Here is a 16,575-nt window from a genome sequence, read left to right as displayed (position 1 = left end):
CAGAAGTATGTTAGGCCTCCTCCAGCATTTTTTTTCCGCCACACCAAGCTTCCTGTGGGATCTGACTTCCCAGATGACTGTGGCCCTGCATGGCAACCACTGGGCCACCAGAGAAGTCCCCTAAGTTAACGAGTTCTTGTTTGTTGCTCACAAACAAGACCCCACTACACCCTCCTTGCAGCTCCCTCTGCCTGTCCCCCTTCCAATGGCAAGATGTCCTTTAGGCCTTGTTGTAGTTGAATCACTAAGTCGTGTCCGACTCTTTGCAACCCCATGAACTGCAGCACGCCAGGCTTCTCTGTCCTTCATTATCTCCCTAAGTTTCCTCAAGCTCATGTCAGTTGAGTCAGTGATGCCATCCCACCGTCTCATCCTCTGTCACCCCTTCCTTCTCTTGCCCTCAATTTTTCCAAGCATCAGGGTCTTTTCCAATGAGTCAGCTCTTTCCATCAGGTGGCCAAAGTATCGGAGCTTCAGCATTAGTCCTTCCAAAGAATATTCAGGGTTGGTTTCCTTTAGGATAGATTTGTTTGATCTCACTGCTGTCCAAAGGACTTTCAAGAGTCCTATTTCTTCATGGCAAATAGATGGGGAAAATGTGGAAACATTGTCAGATTTCAATTTCTTGGGCTCCAAAATAAATGCAGATAGTGACTGCAGCCATGAAATTAAAAGACTCTTGCTCCTTGGAAGAAGAGCTATGTTAAACCTTTATACCCACTTTTGTACAAAAGAAAACCAGTTCCATTCTGCAATGTTTCTGTCCCTTGCAGACAAGGAATAATCACTTATTATTTGCGAAATAGTTTTTCTTTGTTGAGGAGTCTCGCACTCAACCATCTATAGAGGCTGGGCCTGGGTGAGGAGGGCAGAAGGGCACGTGGTGGAGGGACATGTGGCGAGATGAGCAGCTTTTGTACTGTCTAAGTGGGGGCTCCGAGTCCTGCTTGGCAAGCCAAGTGCTCGGATCATTCCACCGAGGATGTTGGCCCTCCAGCTTCCGGTCCAGGGTCTGGGGTCTGGGAGGGTCTAATGGAGATAGAAGGAGGACTCTTCTCTTACACAGTTTATTCCCCTATATTGACCCAGAAGTGAGAGGGGTAGGAGTGTGTGGGTGTGTGTGGGTGTGTGTGTGTGTAAGAGAGAGAGAGAGAGAGTCAGAGAAAAAAGAGAGAAAGAGAGGAAGGAAGCAAACAGGAGGAAGCAGGAAGAGGTGGGGAGGTGAGGAGGGAAGAGATGAGAAGGGGAGGGGAGGGGGAAAAGGAAGTGGTCAGAAGCTTGAAACTACAGAAACGATACAGTTCAGTGGAACAGAGGGAGGGAAGAAATCAGATCTGAAAGCAGGAACAAGGGAACAGGGAAGGGAAAGAGGCTGGGGGCAGAGGGGGAAGCGGAGGGAGCCAGCGCTGGGGGTGTGAGCCAGGCTCACCCACGCCCTGCCCCTGTCAGTCACCACCCCAGCCTGGCTGGATCAAGGCCCAGGCACGGAAGTCACCTCCTGTGGCTCAGGGATATTGATCAGCCCCTCAGGCAGCAAGGGTGGGGCTTGTCTCAGTCTCACTCCAACATCCCAGCCCCCGTGGGGACGCCGATTCCAGCCTGAACAACAGGGCCCGCAAGCTGCAGCCCCTCTGAGCCAAGCCTCCTGGAGCTTTAGGACTTTAGGTGCAGAGGGATCTTAAAGGGATGGTTCCTTGGGCAGAGCGGCCTGGGGAGAGGCTCTCACTAAAGTCAGCTGGACTATGGAGGCCCTCAGGGGGACACACCAAGGGCAGGCAGCCCTCCGTGGTCCGAAGCGGCTGATAACTGAGCCCTGCACTTCTCCACGGGCACTGCCATCAGAGGAGCAGCTCTGAGCCCAGAGGGCAGGGTGCGCTGAGCTCACAGGCTGGTCAAACAAGGTCTCCTTGTAGTGACACTCGGCTCTCACCCGAGAGACTCAGAAAGGGGCATGAAGACTTAGACTCTCTTACCAACAGTCTCTGAACCCAAACCACCAAAGGTTCAGAGAGACAAAGTCAGTGAAACATCATCCAAAATACATGTTTTAAAAAAATTCAGCTCCGACTTGAAACAATACAAACATGCTTTTAAATACACTTTTCATTCTCTATTACTCAACCATTAAAAAGAATGAAACAATTCCATTTGGAGCAACATGGATGGGCCTAGAAATCATCATACTAAGTGAACTAATTTGGACAGAAAAAGACAAATACCATATGATATAAATATATATATATATATGTGTGTGTGTGTGTGTGTGGAATCTAAAGTATTGATTAGATACAGCACAAATAACATATCTCTGAAACAGAAAAAGACTCACAGACATAGAGAAGAGACTTGTGATTGTCAAGGGGGAAGAGTGAGTGAGGAGCGATGGATTCGGAGGTTGGGACTAGCAGATGCAAACTAGTATATATAGGATGAGGAAATAACCTCCTACTGTATAGCACAGGAATCATATTCAACATCCTGTGATAAACCACAATGGGAAACAATATGAAAAAATATATCAATATATGTGTATAACTAAGTCACTGCAGTACAGCAGAAATTAACAAAACACTGTAAATCAACCAGACCTCAATAAAATTAATAAAATACATATACACTTTTAATTATAAAATATTCAGTTCAGTTGCTCAGTCATGTCCGACTCTTTCTGACCCCATGGACTGCAGCACGCCAGGCTTCCCTGTCCATCACCAACTCCTGGAGTTTATCCAAACTCATGTCCATGGAGTCAGTGATGCCATCCAACCATCTCCTCCTCTGTCGTCCCCTTCTCCTCCGGCCTTCAATCTATCCCAGCATCAGGGTCTTTTCAAATGAGTCAGTTCTTCGCATCAGGTGGCCAAAGTATTGGAGTTTCAGCTTCAGCATCAGTCCTTCCAATGAACATTCAGGACCGCTTTCCTTTAGGATTGACTGGCCGGATCTCCTTTCAGTCCAAGGGACTCTCTCAAGAGGCTTCTCCAACACCATAGTTCAAAAGCATCAATTCTTCGGCACCAGCCTTCATTACAGTCCAACTCTCACATCCATACATGACCACTGGAAAAACCACAGCCTTGACTAGACGAACATTTGTTAACAAAGTAATGTCTCTGCTTTTTAATATGCTATATAGGTTGTCATAACTTTCCTTCCAAGGAGTAAGTGTCTTTTAATTTCATGGCTGCAGTCACCATCTGCAGTGATTTTGGAGCCCCCAAAAATAAAGTCAGCCACTGTTTCCACTGTTTCCCCATCTATTTGCCATGAAGTGATGGGACCAGATGCTGTGATTTTAGTTTTCTGAATGTTAAGCTTTAAGACAACTTTTTCACTCTTCTCTTTCACTTTCATCAAGAGGCTTTTTAGTTCTTCTTTGCTTTCTGCCATAAGGGTGGTGTCATCTGCATATCTGAGGTTATTGATATTTCTCCCGGCAATCTTGATTCCAGCTTGTGGTTCATCCAGTGCAGCGTTTCTCATGATGTACTCTGCATATAAGTTAAATAAGCAGGGTGACAATCTATAGCTTTAACATACTCCTTTTCCTATTTGGAACCAGCCTGTTGTTCCATGTCCAGTTCTAACTGTTGCTTCCTGACCTGCATACAGATTTCTCAAGAGGCAGGTCAGGTGGTCTGATATTCCCATCTCTTGAAGAATTTTCCACAGTTTATTGTGATCCACACAGTCAAAGGCTTTGGCATAGTCAATAAAGCGGAAGTAGATATTTTTCTGGAACTCTCTTGCTTTTTCAATGATCCAGTGGATGTTGGCAATTTGATCTTGGTTCCTTTGCCTTTTCTAAATTCAGCTGAACATCTGGAAGTTCATGCTTCACTTATTGTTGAAGCTTGGCTTGGAGAATTTTGAGCATTACTTTGCTAGTGTTTGAGATGAGTGCAATTGTGCAGTAGTTTGAGCATTCTTTCACATTGCCTTTCTTTGGGATTGGAATGAAAACTGACCTTTTCCAGTCCTGTGGCCACTGCTGAGTTTTCCAAATTTGCTGGCATATTGAGTGCCACACTTTGACAGCATCATCTTTTGGAATTTGAAACAACTCAACTGGAATTCCATCACCTCCACTAGCTTTGTTTGTAGTGATGCTTTCTATGGCCCACCTGACTTCACATTCCAGGATGTCTGGCTCTCGGTGAGTGATCACACCATCGTGATTATCTAGGTCGTGAAGATCTTTTTTGTACAGTCCTTCTGTGTATTCTTGCCACCTCTTCTTAACATCTTCTGCTTCTGTTAGGTCCATACCATTTCTGTCCTTTATTGAGCCTGTCTTTGCATGAAATGTTCCCTTGGTATCTCTAATTTTCTTGAAGAGATCTCTAGTCTTTCCCATTCTGTTGTTTTCCTCTATTTCTCTGCATTGATTGCTGAGGAAGGCTTTCTTCTCTCTCCTTGCTATTCTTTGGAAATCTGCATTCAAATGGGAATAACTTTCCTTTTCTCCTTTGCTTTTCACTTCTCTTCTTTTCACAGCTATTTGTAAGGCCTCCTCAGACAGCCATTTTGCTTTTTTGCATTTTTTTTCTGGGGGGATGGTCTTTATCCCTGTCTCCTGTACAATGTCATGAACCTCCATCCATAGTTCATCAGGTACTCTGTCTATCAGATCTAATCCCTTAAATCTACTTCTCACTTCCACTGTATAGTCATAAGGGATTTGATTTAGGTCATACCTGAATGGTCTAGTGGTCTTCCCTACTTTCTTCAATTTAAGTCTGAATTTGGCAATAAGGAGCTCATGATCTGAGCCACAGTCAGCTCCCGGTCTTCTTTCTGCTGACTGTATAGAGCTTCTCCATCTTTGGCTGCAAAGAATGAAATCAATCTGATTTTGGTGTTGACCATCTGGTGATGTCCATGTGTAGAGTCTTCTCTGGTGTTGTTGGGAGAGGGTGTTTGCTATGACCAGTGTGTTCTCTTGGCAAAACTCTATTAGCCTTTGCCCTGCTTCTTTCTGTACTCCAAGGCCAAATTTGCCTGTTACTCCAGGTGTTTCTTGACTTCCTACTTTTGCATTCCAGTCCCCTATAATGAAAAGGATATCTGTTTTGGGTGTTAGTTCTAAAAGGTCTTCATAGAACCGTCCAACTTTAGCTTTTTCAGCATTACTGGTCAGTGCATAGATTTGGATTACTGTGATTTATAATAGTTCGCCTTGGAAACAAACAGAGATCATTCTGTCATTTTTGAGATTGCATCCAAGTACTGCTTTTTGGACTCTTTTGTTGACTATGATGGCTACTCCATTTCTTCTAAGGGATTCTTGCCCACAGTAGTAGATATAGTGGTAATCTGAGTGAAATTCACCCATTCCAGTCCATTTTAGTTCACTGATTCCTAAAATATTGACGTTCTCTCTTGCCATCTCCTTTTGACCACTTCCAATTTGCCTTGATTCATGGACCTAACATTCCAGGTTCCTATGCAATATTGCTCTTTACAGCATCGGACCTTGCTTCCATCAACAGTCACATACACAACTGGGTATTGTTTTGTCTTTGGCTCCATCTCTTCATTCTTTCTGGAGCTATTTCTCCACTGATCTCCAGTAGCATATTGGGCACCTGCCGACCTGGGGAGTTCATCTTTCAGTATCCTATCTTTCTGCCTTTTCACACCGTTCATGGGGTTCTCAAGGCAAGAATACTGAAGTGGTTTGCCATTCCCCTCTCCAGTGGACCATATTTTGTCAGAACTCTCCACCATGACCCATACATCTTATTGGCTGGACTTAAAAGAGAAAAACACACTGAACCTTCATTTCAGAAATTTAAAAAATTTGAGGAAATTTCATTACAGGCTTAAATGGGAGTTTTAATATGTGTATTGAAACTGATAATAAATTTGAATATTTACAGTGATCTGGAGCCATATTTGATAAACTGTTTCAAGGCAAAATTGAATAATGAATCATTTAATACATAATTCAAAGTTTTGAGTTTATAATAAAAATTCTAGTATTCTAATTTAAAGTATTAACTCATATCTTCACCCCAATGTTTAATAAAAACTTAAAAATAATGTTCTACTTATTATTCCCTACTTTGTATCTTTCCTTTAGCTCCAATAACAGCTGAAGGATAAGATCTTTGGGAACTCTCAGATCCATTTCACAGTTGAAGGCAAACACACAATCAACTATTCAAGTGTTCTTCTCTGTTTTAAAGATAGCTACACCTCTGTTGGTGAAAACAATGCATTTCCATATCACACTTCTTGGTCATAAACTTCAACCTCATAAATAGCAATGATAATTAAAAATCTCTCTTGATGAATAGATTGTCTGCTGCATTTGCCCAATAATTCATTTTTTCCACAAATATTTATGGAGAACCTGCTACGCCTTGGACACAATGCCAAGGGCTGGAAATTAACAAATGATTAAGACAGAGTCTGTGATTTCAGGGAGGAGGTGCTATCAAACATGGGGGGCTTATGGACATCTATAAAGAGCTGCCAATGTGGGTGAGAGGGGGTCCAAGACAGTTGAGGGTGAGTGGGAGAGCAAGGGTGGGCCCCATCAGTGCATTCTGTCCTCAGCTGAATGGCATGCATTACTCCCTGGCACAAAAAGGCAGCCTGTCTCCTTCTGTTTGGTGAAAGGTATAAGGTATGGGCACTGATGGGGGAACACAGGGGCATGTTCAGAGAACATGAATATGTAAGTTGTTGGCAGGCCTTGGAGAAGCATGTTCAAACCTTCCAGCCCCCATTTCACTGGAACTGTGATAGCATTTAGCACTGATCACCACAGTTCCTTTTCCAAAGTTCTCTCTTTCCCTGGATCTGTGAGATAACACTCTCCTGTCTTTCTTCTTTTAACCCCCATCTCTAAGATGTATTTGAAAATTTCTCTCTCCAGTGGGACCTCTCTTTAGGTTTCTGATCTGTACAGTTAACTGCCCGTTTGACATCTCCTCTTAGACAATGAGTCAAAGGCAATTCAATCTTTACACATTTAAAACTGGCCTCGTTCTCTTCCCTCCCAAATCCTGGTCCTCTAATCCAGCTCTTTACCCAGTGAGTGGTGCCATGTCTTCCCTGGTAATTATGGCTGAGGCTTGAAAGTCATCTTACACACCTACTTCCTCTTCCTCTTCTCCAGTTTCTGTCAGAATCCAACCACCCACAACTGATGCTGATTCTGCCCTTGGGCATCTTTGCATTTTTACTGAGGTCCATTGTGATGTTGCCTTGCTGCATCCCTCAGCCTAAATCAACTTTCCTCCTCCTGTACTTCCTTCCCCTGGATGACAATAGCTTCATCAATCCCAGGGAGTCCTTCCCTGTCTAGACCAATACCTCTCCTTAACTGCTCTCAAAGTATTCTTCTTTCAGTACTTATCACAATTACGATCTTAGAATTTTTTGATAATGTCTGTCTCTTCCATTAGGCTATATATTCCATGAGACAGGGTATATTAATATATTTTACAATTCAAAAATCACTGCTTAGAAAATTGATGAGCGTTAGTAAATATCTCAATAAATTCAGAATGAAGTATGCACATACAAACTTCAGTTGTACCCCATACTCTGCAACTTATTAATTTCCCTAAAATATATAGGGTCTGTGACAGCATCTTGTGATTGAGTTACCACAACAACTCTATTTGTTGATGGGATTTGGCCAAAAGGCTTCATGTCATTTCTAAATGTTTCCTGGGAGTAGGTTTTCTTCCCCGCTTTGAAAAATGCAAAGTTTATTTATTTAATTTCCTGCCCTGCTCTTTCTACTTGAGAGAAAATCTAGTAAGTCTAGGCTGCGGTTGAGGTCAGAGGTTTTAAGAATAGAGAACAAAATGTTCATTCTAGTAATTATACAATGTCATATTATTTAACTAATTATAATGTTAGAAGGAAATTTTTTGGTTATTTCCATTTTATTTCTATTAATATTGTCTAGAACAAGTAAATGCATAGAGCTTATATGACCTTTTCTGTTGTTTTTGGTTTCTTATCTACTTCTAAAAACCTTCAATGACATTAATTTTATCAGTGTCCGTGAATGGATAAAATGTGGTCAATTCTATTTGGTAAAAACAAAAGAAACAAACATGGCAATTATGTTTTATAAAGTTACAGTAGACACAAAAATAGCTAATACTGAGCTATGTCTCCTTCAAGGGGATATACAGGGTGACGTTCCTGGAAGCTACTGCTCATAACATTTTCATCAACTGATCTACACCTAATCTTGTTTTATGTGTATTTCTGTTTAAAGACACCGTATTAACATATATTGTTGATTCACTAATACTCAGCTCACAGCCAACTGTACCGTTACTCATGCCTGATAGAAGCTTACTGAACATCTGTATTTTTTCCCTAAGGCACATCACAGCCTTCTTGCACTTAGGAACACCAGAAAGCACTACAGCATTCTGCTCATGGGTCATTTTAAACAGTGAAATCATCACAAAAAAGCACAACAATGCAAAAAATACATGGTACTAAATAGACCATGTAAAAGAGACTTGTTTACCATACGAGAACTGGAACAAGAAGGCAGAGTCTCAGCTGAAATGCCCAGGTCAGGTACCGCAAATTCACTGCCTCTCTGTGCGGCAAACACTGACTTTGGGTTTACAAATAAATGTGCCAGAAGACCAATGCACAAATACAGAATCTGCAAATAACGAGATAAAGTCTACACACATACAATGGAGTATTATCCAGCCGTGAAATGAAATTCTGATACCTGCTACAGTAAGGATGAACCTTGAAAACATTATGCTAAGTGAAATAAGCCAGACAAAAAAAAAAAAGACACATATTACATGGTTCCATTTATATGAAATATCTAGAATAGGCAAGTTATCAGGGCTTTGCGGGAAAGGAGGATGCTGAGTTATTGCTCAATGGGTCTAGAGTTTCTGTTTGGGATGATGAAAAAAGTACTGGACATGGATGGTGATGGGAACACAGTGAAGTCAATGCAATTATAATGCTACTGTGTACCATGAATGGTTAAAGAGGAACATTTTACATTATGCACATTTGACAATAAACAATCAATAGAGTCACTGAATGAGATTAAGTGGATTATTTGAATCTTCTGTTAAAACCTAAAGGAGACATCTGGATGGAACTAAGAGATTCTAATTTACCCACATGTCCTCTTAAAGCAAAGACCCTCCTTAATGTGTTTTCTTTTTTTTCTTGGCCACACTGAGCAGCTTACAGGATCTGTTTCCCAACCAGGGATCAAATAGGGGCTCCCAGCAGTGGAAGCACAGTGGCCTAACCAGTGGACCCTTGGGGAATCCCAAAATGCTTTCCTTTTGGTTTACAGACCACATTGGAAAACAAGCTTACTGTTTAATAACATCAGCTGGTTACTGAGGAAAACAAACAAATTAAAATGTGCATATCACTTGTTTGGCCTCATTTCATGCTTTTGGTGAAAATTTATGTACTCATAGAATTATTTGTTCTGATTGCCAAAAGAATGGTCACCCTAGGAACCAACAACTGATGCTCCTAATTTATCTTGAACTAAAACTGCCTCTCTGGTCCACTATAACTGGATGAAGTGATTTTCTCAGGAAAACTACCACCAGTACAATTTAGGTATTTAGGCACTACGTGTCCACTTTGAATCTTTCATGTCCCTTCTGTCTCTTACCTCACCAATCTAATTCTCATCTGCTTCCTTCCCTATTGAAAAACCCCTGTTTTCATATCTCTAGAGAGCCATCTGTTAGAATATGGCTGTGGTTACTATCATCATTCAAATGTTCCTTTTTATTTTAAGTATTTCTTGACCCAACAATTACAAAGAAGCATGGCTAGATATAAACATAAACGGAATGTGCTAATGTGGAATGCAAACAATATTAAAATGTTAAACTTAACATAGGGAGGAATTCATGGCCAAAGAAAAGTCTATTACAGTTCTTTCAATCTTTTTAAAATGCATCATAAAACTAAAAATGTTTCACTACAGAATAACATTTTGGCTTCTCTTACAATTGCAAAGAAGGGTAATTATGATTGTCATGAAAACACAGTGAGCAGCTGTATACTGTTAACAAAAGAATCACTCTATGAACGTGCTCAAAAACTGGCACTTTATACGCTCACATTTCCTAGAAATTAGACAGTCTTCCCAACTGGAGCAGACAGCAGAAAAGATGCTTTTCTATTAATTGTGGCTTTGTACCAATCAAGTTTTGGGAGCCAATTGGATTATCTTTTTTTGGGACAATTTCTTACACATACTCAGACATGTGCATTATAATTTTATAAAAAGTAATTTTTAGGTTCTCAAATGATAGCTTTTTCTATTTGCTTTTTTTTTTTTAACTTTTAAAATTTTTTGGCCTTGCTGCATGGGATGTGGGATCTTAGTTCCCCAATTAGGGATCAAACCCACACCTGCTGCAAATAAATGTGGCGTCTTAACCACTGGACCACCAGGAAAGTCTTGATAGCATTTTAGCTCTTAAAAAACATTGGTGGGACTTCCCTACCGTGGATAGGAGTCTGCTTGCCAATGCGGGTGATATGGGTTCGATTCCTGGTGCGGGAAGATTCCACATGCCATGGAGGAACTAAAGCCCATATGCTGCAACTACTGAAGCCTGCACTCTAGGGCCTGTGAGTTGCAACTATGGGACCCATGTGCTACAACTGCTGAAGCTCACATGTCCTAGAACCTAAGCTCTATAATCAGAGGAGCCACTGGAAGGAGAAATCCATGCACTGCAAATAGAAAAAGTCCATACAGATATACTGCTCACCGCAACCAGAGAAAGCCTGTGTGCAGCAGTGAAGACCCAGCACAACCATAAAAACCACACACACATATCAGTGTACTCTTTCATAGAGGTACATCTGTTAGAAATCAAAAAAAAGCACAATGAATGACTCCTTAGTTTATTTTATGAAGACTAATGAATAGGTACTTACTCATTAAAGACTAGGTCTGGTGCAAAATAGAGATACTGGCTGTTTGTATGTTTGTACGATCTCCAGCTCAAGGCAAATGACGACAGACACATCCAAGAATACTGGATGAGGGTTATTTGGTCCTCAAGAGGCAGGTTTTTAAATCCTGAAGAACAGAACAATTTACCACAGAAAACACTTAGCATTTAAGTACATCCCAGGAAGAAACTTCTTCAGTCCACCCCCACCGCCCCCTTTCTCTCATTGACTCAAATCAATTCCACAGTTACTTCCAGAGTACCTATCATGGACCTGGCCTTGTTTAACATTATGTTAAATTCACCCTAAATTCTTAAGAAGTATAAACTGCCAGGGCTAAGAAAACTAAGATGTCCTGGAAGTTTCACTGTGGATGGTGGTCTACCACCCTTAGTGAGACTGAAAGAATTTGTGTTAACCTTTGCCACTTGCTTCAGCCTACTCACAACCGGTATCTTCAAAACCAAAGATAATTTAATGACTGTCTACTACTGCATACCTGCAACAGTGGTGGAAGATTTTAGTTTTCATGAAGTGAAGTGAAAGTCAGTCACTCAGTCTAGTCTGACTCCATGACCCCATGGCCTGTAGCCCACCAGGTTCCTTTGTTCACGGAATTCTCCAGGAAAGAACACTGGAGTGGGTTGCCACTTCCTTCTCCAGGGGATCTTCCCAACCCAGGGATCGAACCCAGGTCTCCCACACTGCAGGCAGACTCTTTCCTGTCTGAGCCACCAGGGAAGCCTGGTTTCCTGGTTAATTTTCATGAGTTTGCAGGGATTTAAAAAGTCTTATTCCTTGCTTCCCTTAGTTGGGAATAACCAGACTTTTGAGGCAGAATAAGCATCCTTGGCAGGGCGTCCTCAATAGCTCCACAGTAAAGAATCTGCCTGCAATGCAGGAGACTCAGGAGACGCGGGTTCAATCCCAGGGTCAGGAAGATGCCCTGGAGGAGGAAATGGCAACCCTCTCCAGTATTCCTGCCTGGAGAATCCCAAACACAGAAGAGCCTGGCAGGCTACAATCTATGGGGGTCTAAGAGTCAGACACGACTGGATGACTGAGCACGCATGTCATTAAGCAACCTTGGCGCTGGTCCTGCCTCACCCACAGTCTCCCATTCTGGGCCTCAATTCATCCTTCGTTCATTTCTTTTTCCACCCTCTGTACTCCAAGGGGCACCAGGGTATCCTTCTGTTCATGTAGTTTCACCTGGGCAAGCCTCCCTTCAAAGAATTAGGGCTTCTGATTATCTTTTGTTTTATAGCTGCTGGGTGATCACAGGTCATCTAAGAAATGGCTTTGGATTAATGAACTGGGACAATGTGATTGCAATTCTAAGCGATGTTTCCATAGATTAACAGGGACCTTATTAATAAAATTCTACAGCATAAAAAATGACCAAATTAGGAATTTCAAGGACAACTGATAGGGTGCTGGAGGTAAGATGATATTTTCAGCAAGATGCAGAGACCCCTAAAGCTTACTTGACAGGTCTTTTTTAAAAATTAATATTTATTGGAGTATAATTGATTTACAATATTGTGTTAGTTTCAGGTGTATAGCAAAGTGAATCAGTTTATATACAGGATATATAATTACATATATATATATATAGTTATAATCAGAATATATACATATATCCTCTCTTTTTTAGATTCTTTTTCCATAGAGGTCATTACAGAGTATTCAGTAGAGTTTCCTGTGCTATATATTTTTTATATATAGATATGTATGTGCATGCATGCTCAATCGCTTCATTCATGTCTGACTCTTTGTGACCCTGTGGACCATAGTCTATCAGGCTCCTCCATCCAGGGGATTCTCCAGGCAAGAATACTAGAGTGGGTTGCCATGCCCTTCTCCAGGGAATCTTCCCAATTCAGGGACTGAAACCATGTCTCTTACATCTCTTGCACTGGCAGGCGGGTTCTTTACCACTAGTGCCACCTGAAAGGCCCATATATAGTATATGTGACTATTTTATATACAGTAGTGTGTATGTCTTAATTAACCTGGTTTAGGCTGAGATTAGCTATTGTTATCAGCTGCTAATAACGGGCTTATTCTGGGCTTTGACAACTAGAATGTGTTTTTGCCTTATTAATAATACCGGGATGAAATGTTCCATTTCAATCGTCAACATAAGAAATGCATACTTTATATTAACAGTAGAATACTTAACGCTAATGTCTCAAGAGAAATGAGCACACTCACCAGATTTTTCCTACACACTGAATTTGACATCAAGTTAAAAAAAAAAAAAAACAACAATTGGGTCTCAGGATTGAGGCGAACGCTAACTCAATCGCACTGTTGCATACGGCGCACTCGGTGGCCCTGAGGCGCCCAGCTCAGGATGCAGACCCAGAAAGGAGAGCCCGTCCTCACCTGGAAGTACCTTCGCCCACTTCACAACTTGGATCATCTGCTTGCCGGCCAAGCGGTTGAGGGTGGAGAGCAGGTTTTCGGCCGTATCCGGTTTGGAGCCGTCATAGCCTGCATATACAATCTCGGGCTCGATGGTTTCAAGGATCATAGAAGGGGAAGGAGTGAGCGCTCGGGAGATCGTGGAGAGCTGCGGGACCAGCGCCGAGTTGACCGAGGGCTCCTGCGCAGGCGCGATGTATGTAGTGCCTTCCTCGGGGCTCTGGGGCGGCGGGGGTGGGGGTGGAGGCTGCTGCGCCTGCTCCTCGTGAATCCCTTTTAACTTCCCCAACTTCTTGGACTTCCGAGCTGAAAAAAGAAAGGGATAAACAATAAGGGCAAATTAAGATTATGTTTGGCCTGATAAATATGTCAAGTACAGCATTTCCATATGTTACAGATGAATGAATATTGTTGAGTTACAAGAAAAAATTTTATTTTTTTCATTTTGTGTCCATATGAGGGTCTGACTGTTTACTAAACTGACTGGGATAATCATTTCATAATGTAAAGTCATTAAAATCATTAAGCTGTACACTGTAACCTTATATAGTGCATGTTGGGCTTCCCCGGTGGCTCAGCTGGTCAAGAGTCCGCCTGCGTTGCAGGAGACCTGGATTCTATCCCTGAGTTGGGAAGATCCCTGGAGAAGGGAAAGGCTACCCACTCCAGTGTTCTGGTCTGGAGAAGTCCATAGCATGGGGTAGCAAAGAGTCTGACAGGACTGAGCGACTTTCACTTCTTTCAAGTCGCTTGAGTAGTATCCCCCTCTTTGTGACCCTGGACTATAGCCCACTGGGCTCCTCTGTCCATGGGATTCTCCAGGCAAGAATACTGGAGTGAGCTGCCATAGTGCTATATGTCAATTATTATCTCAATAAAAATGAAATGCAATAAATAGTACCAAAGAAGAGAATTAAATAAAAGGTCATGTTGGGGATACTGTCCATGAGGTAAATTGCAATCATATATTAACTTATATTGATGAAAGCACATTTTTTCTCTAAAGATGTCTTGCTATACTGGTAAGAACAGTTCTTTTTCAATATTTTTCTGATAGCAGGCATTGTCCTATATGCTTTCTATAAATTAACCACTTTAACAACTTTGTCAGTTTTATGGCTAGGTACTATTACAATTCTCATTTTATAATGAGGAAAGTGAGACCAGAAGGGCTGAGAAGTCTGTCCAAGATCACACAGCTAGCACATGTAAAATAGATGTAAGAGTTCAGAGGAAGGGCAACTTACTTCAGATGCTATTAAGTTATATATGCCTCAACTAAATCTTATATAAATAAAAAATTCCCACCTATTATCCACCAGAGTTGGCAACAAGAGCTAGTCTGACCTCAGTGAACTTAGGTCTGAGCCCTGTTTCTGCTCCCTCTAATTAGCTTTCCCTGGCCCTTGACTTGTTCCCCTTTGGTGTTTCTCTGCCACCTAATCTTCTTGCTGAGGCCTACATGTAACCACTTGCTTACTTGGAGTAGCTATTTTGTGCAAATGCTGTTAGACCAAGATCCCAGCTATACTGTGAACTGCTGAGACATAAGGATTGGGTGTTCCTCCTCTTTGACAGCCCCCACGTCACCTTGGTAAATGTTACGCCTGCACAAGTGATTTACACATTTCCACTGTATGAATGGGGTTGCAATCCACCTCAAAGCAAGATAACAGAAGGGAAGAAATGAAGTATCTAGATGATTCCAAATTGGAGTGCTAACTAGTAAACGTACAGGAAATTAATGCTATTAAAAAAGGCAGGTGTGAGTTATACCATTACACAATCTTTAAAAATCTCTCCTACTATTTTTTTTTTTACTATAAACAAACAATTCACATATCACATGGGCTATAATTAAAAGAGATCACAAAATACTGTACAGGAATACCACTTTAGAGTTCCAGGAGAATATATGTACAAGAGACCATGTTCTCATTTATCTAGAACAGTCCTGGCCTAGATCAATTTGGTTTATGCCTCTTTCCCAGCATGATTATTAGTTAAGTCCCCCCCCCCCTCTACTCCTAAAAGTACCACATTTTGGACAACAAACAATGCGTTCATCTTAATTAAAACCAAAGAATCAGTATTAACTTTAAGCAACTACTTACAAATTTTTTATTGAAGTATGGTTGGTTTACAGTGTTGTGTTAGTTTCTACAGCATAGCAAAGTGTCTCAGGTCCACACACACAGATTTCATATTCGTTTCCATTATGGTTTATCACAGGATACTGAATATAGATCCCTGTGCGATACAGGACCTTGTTGTTGATCCATTCCATGTATAGTACTTTGCATCCACTGATCCCAAACTCCCAAAACTTCCCTCTCCCCAACCCTGCCCCCTTGGCAACCACATGTCTGTTCTGTCTGTCTGTTTTGTAGATAGGTTCATTTGTGTTGTATTTTACCTTCCACATATAAGTCGTATAATATGGTACCTGTCTTTCACTCTCTGACTTAGTTTGCTTAGTATGTTAATCTCAAGTTCCATCCATGTTGCAGCAAATAGCATTCTTTTGTTCTTTTTAATGACTGAGTAATATTCCACTGTATAAATGTACCACTTCTTTATCCGCTCATCTCTTGATGGACATTTAGGTGGTTTCCATGTCTTGGCTACTGTAAATGGTGCAATAGCAACTGCTTTTCGTTCCTGTCTCTCTTGATGGCTCAGTCATGCAGAACAGATCCCTCTTTGCTTGACAAGCGAGTCTTCCCTCTGCTCTCCATGGGGAACTCGAGTTTTGTCCAGGAAAAGGTACTGATTTAATAACAGAAGTCTATCTTTGTTTGAGTGGATTTCTTTCTTCTGTGATCAGTGGAATGTTAATGTGGATTTCCTGTTTTGTATTGAATAACTTTGGGCTTCCCAGGTGGTGCTAAAGAATCTGCCTGTCAATGCAGAAGACGCAAGAGATGCAGGTTTGATTCCTGGGTTGGGAAGATCTCCTGGAGAAGGAAATGGCAACCCACTCCAGTATTCTTGCCTAAGAAGTCCCATGGACAGAGGAGCCTGGTGGGCTACAGTCCATAGGGTCGCAAAAGAGTTGGACACAACTTAACAACTAAACAACAGTAACAATGATAGACATGGTAAAAGAAAGATGGGGGATGGGGTAGGAGAACTGGAAGGTAGATGAGAGGATTGGTGGATGGATAGCAGGTGGGTGGGGTTGATGAA

The 16,575-nt window shown here is 41.6% G+C and overlaps 1 protein-coding gene across 4 annotated transcripts in view; it reads right to left on the bottom strand.

The window, feature by feature from the left end:
• The window catches only part of NR3C2 (nuclear receptor subfamily 3 group C member 2), a 412,159-nt gene that overhangs the window by 83,561 nt on the left and 312,023 nt on the right, over positions 1 to 16,575 (bottom strand). For all 4 annotated transcript variants that reach the window (XM_043484832.1, XM_043484841.1, XM_043484850.1 and 1 more), the window contains 2 exons: positions 13,348 to 13,692; positions 10,939 to 11,083 (listed from right to left, as the gene is read on the bottom strand). In XM_043484832.1, the coding sequence (XP_043340767.1) occupies positions 10,939 to 11,083; positions 13,348 to 13,692 (490 nt within the window). The remainder of the gene's footprint in view (positions 1 to 10,938; positions 11,084 to 13,347; positions 13,693 to 16,575) is intronic.

The sequence above is a fragment of the Cervus canadensis genome, chromosome 1 (genome assembly GCF_019320065.1).
Source record: "Cervus canadensis isolate Bull #8, Minnesota chromosome 1, ASM1932006v1, whole genome shotgun sequence".
Classification (NCBI taxonomy): Eukaryota; Metazoa; Chordata; class Mammalia; order Artiodactyla; family Cervidae; genus Cervus; species Cervus canadensis.
The sequence above is the reverse complement of the archived record's forward strand: the minus strand, read 5'-3'. Positions and strand labels throughout refer to the sequence as shown.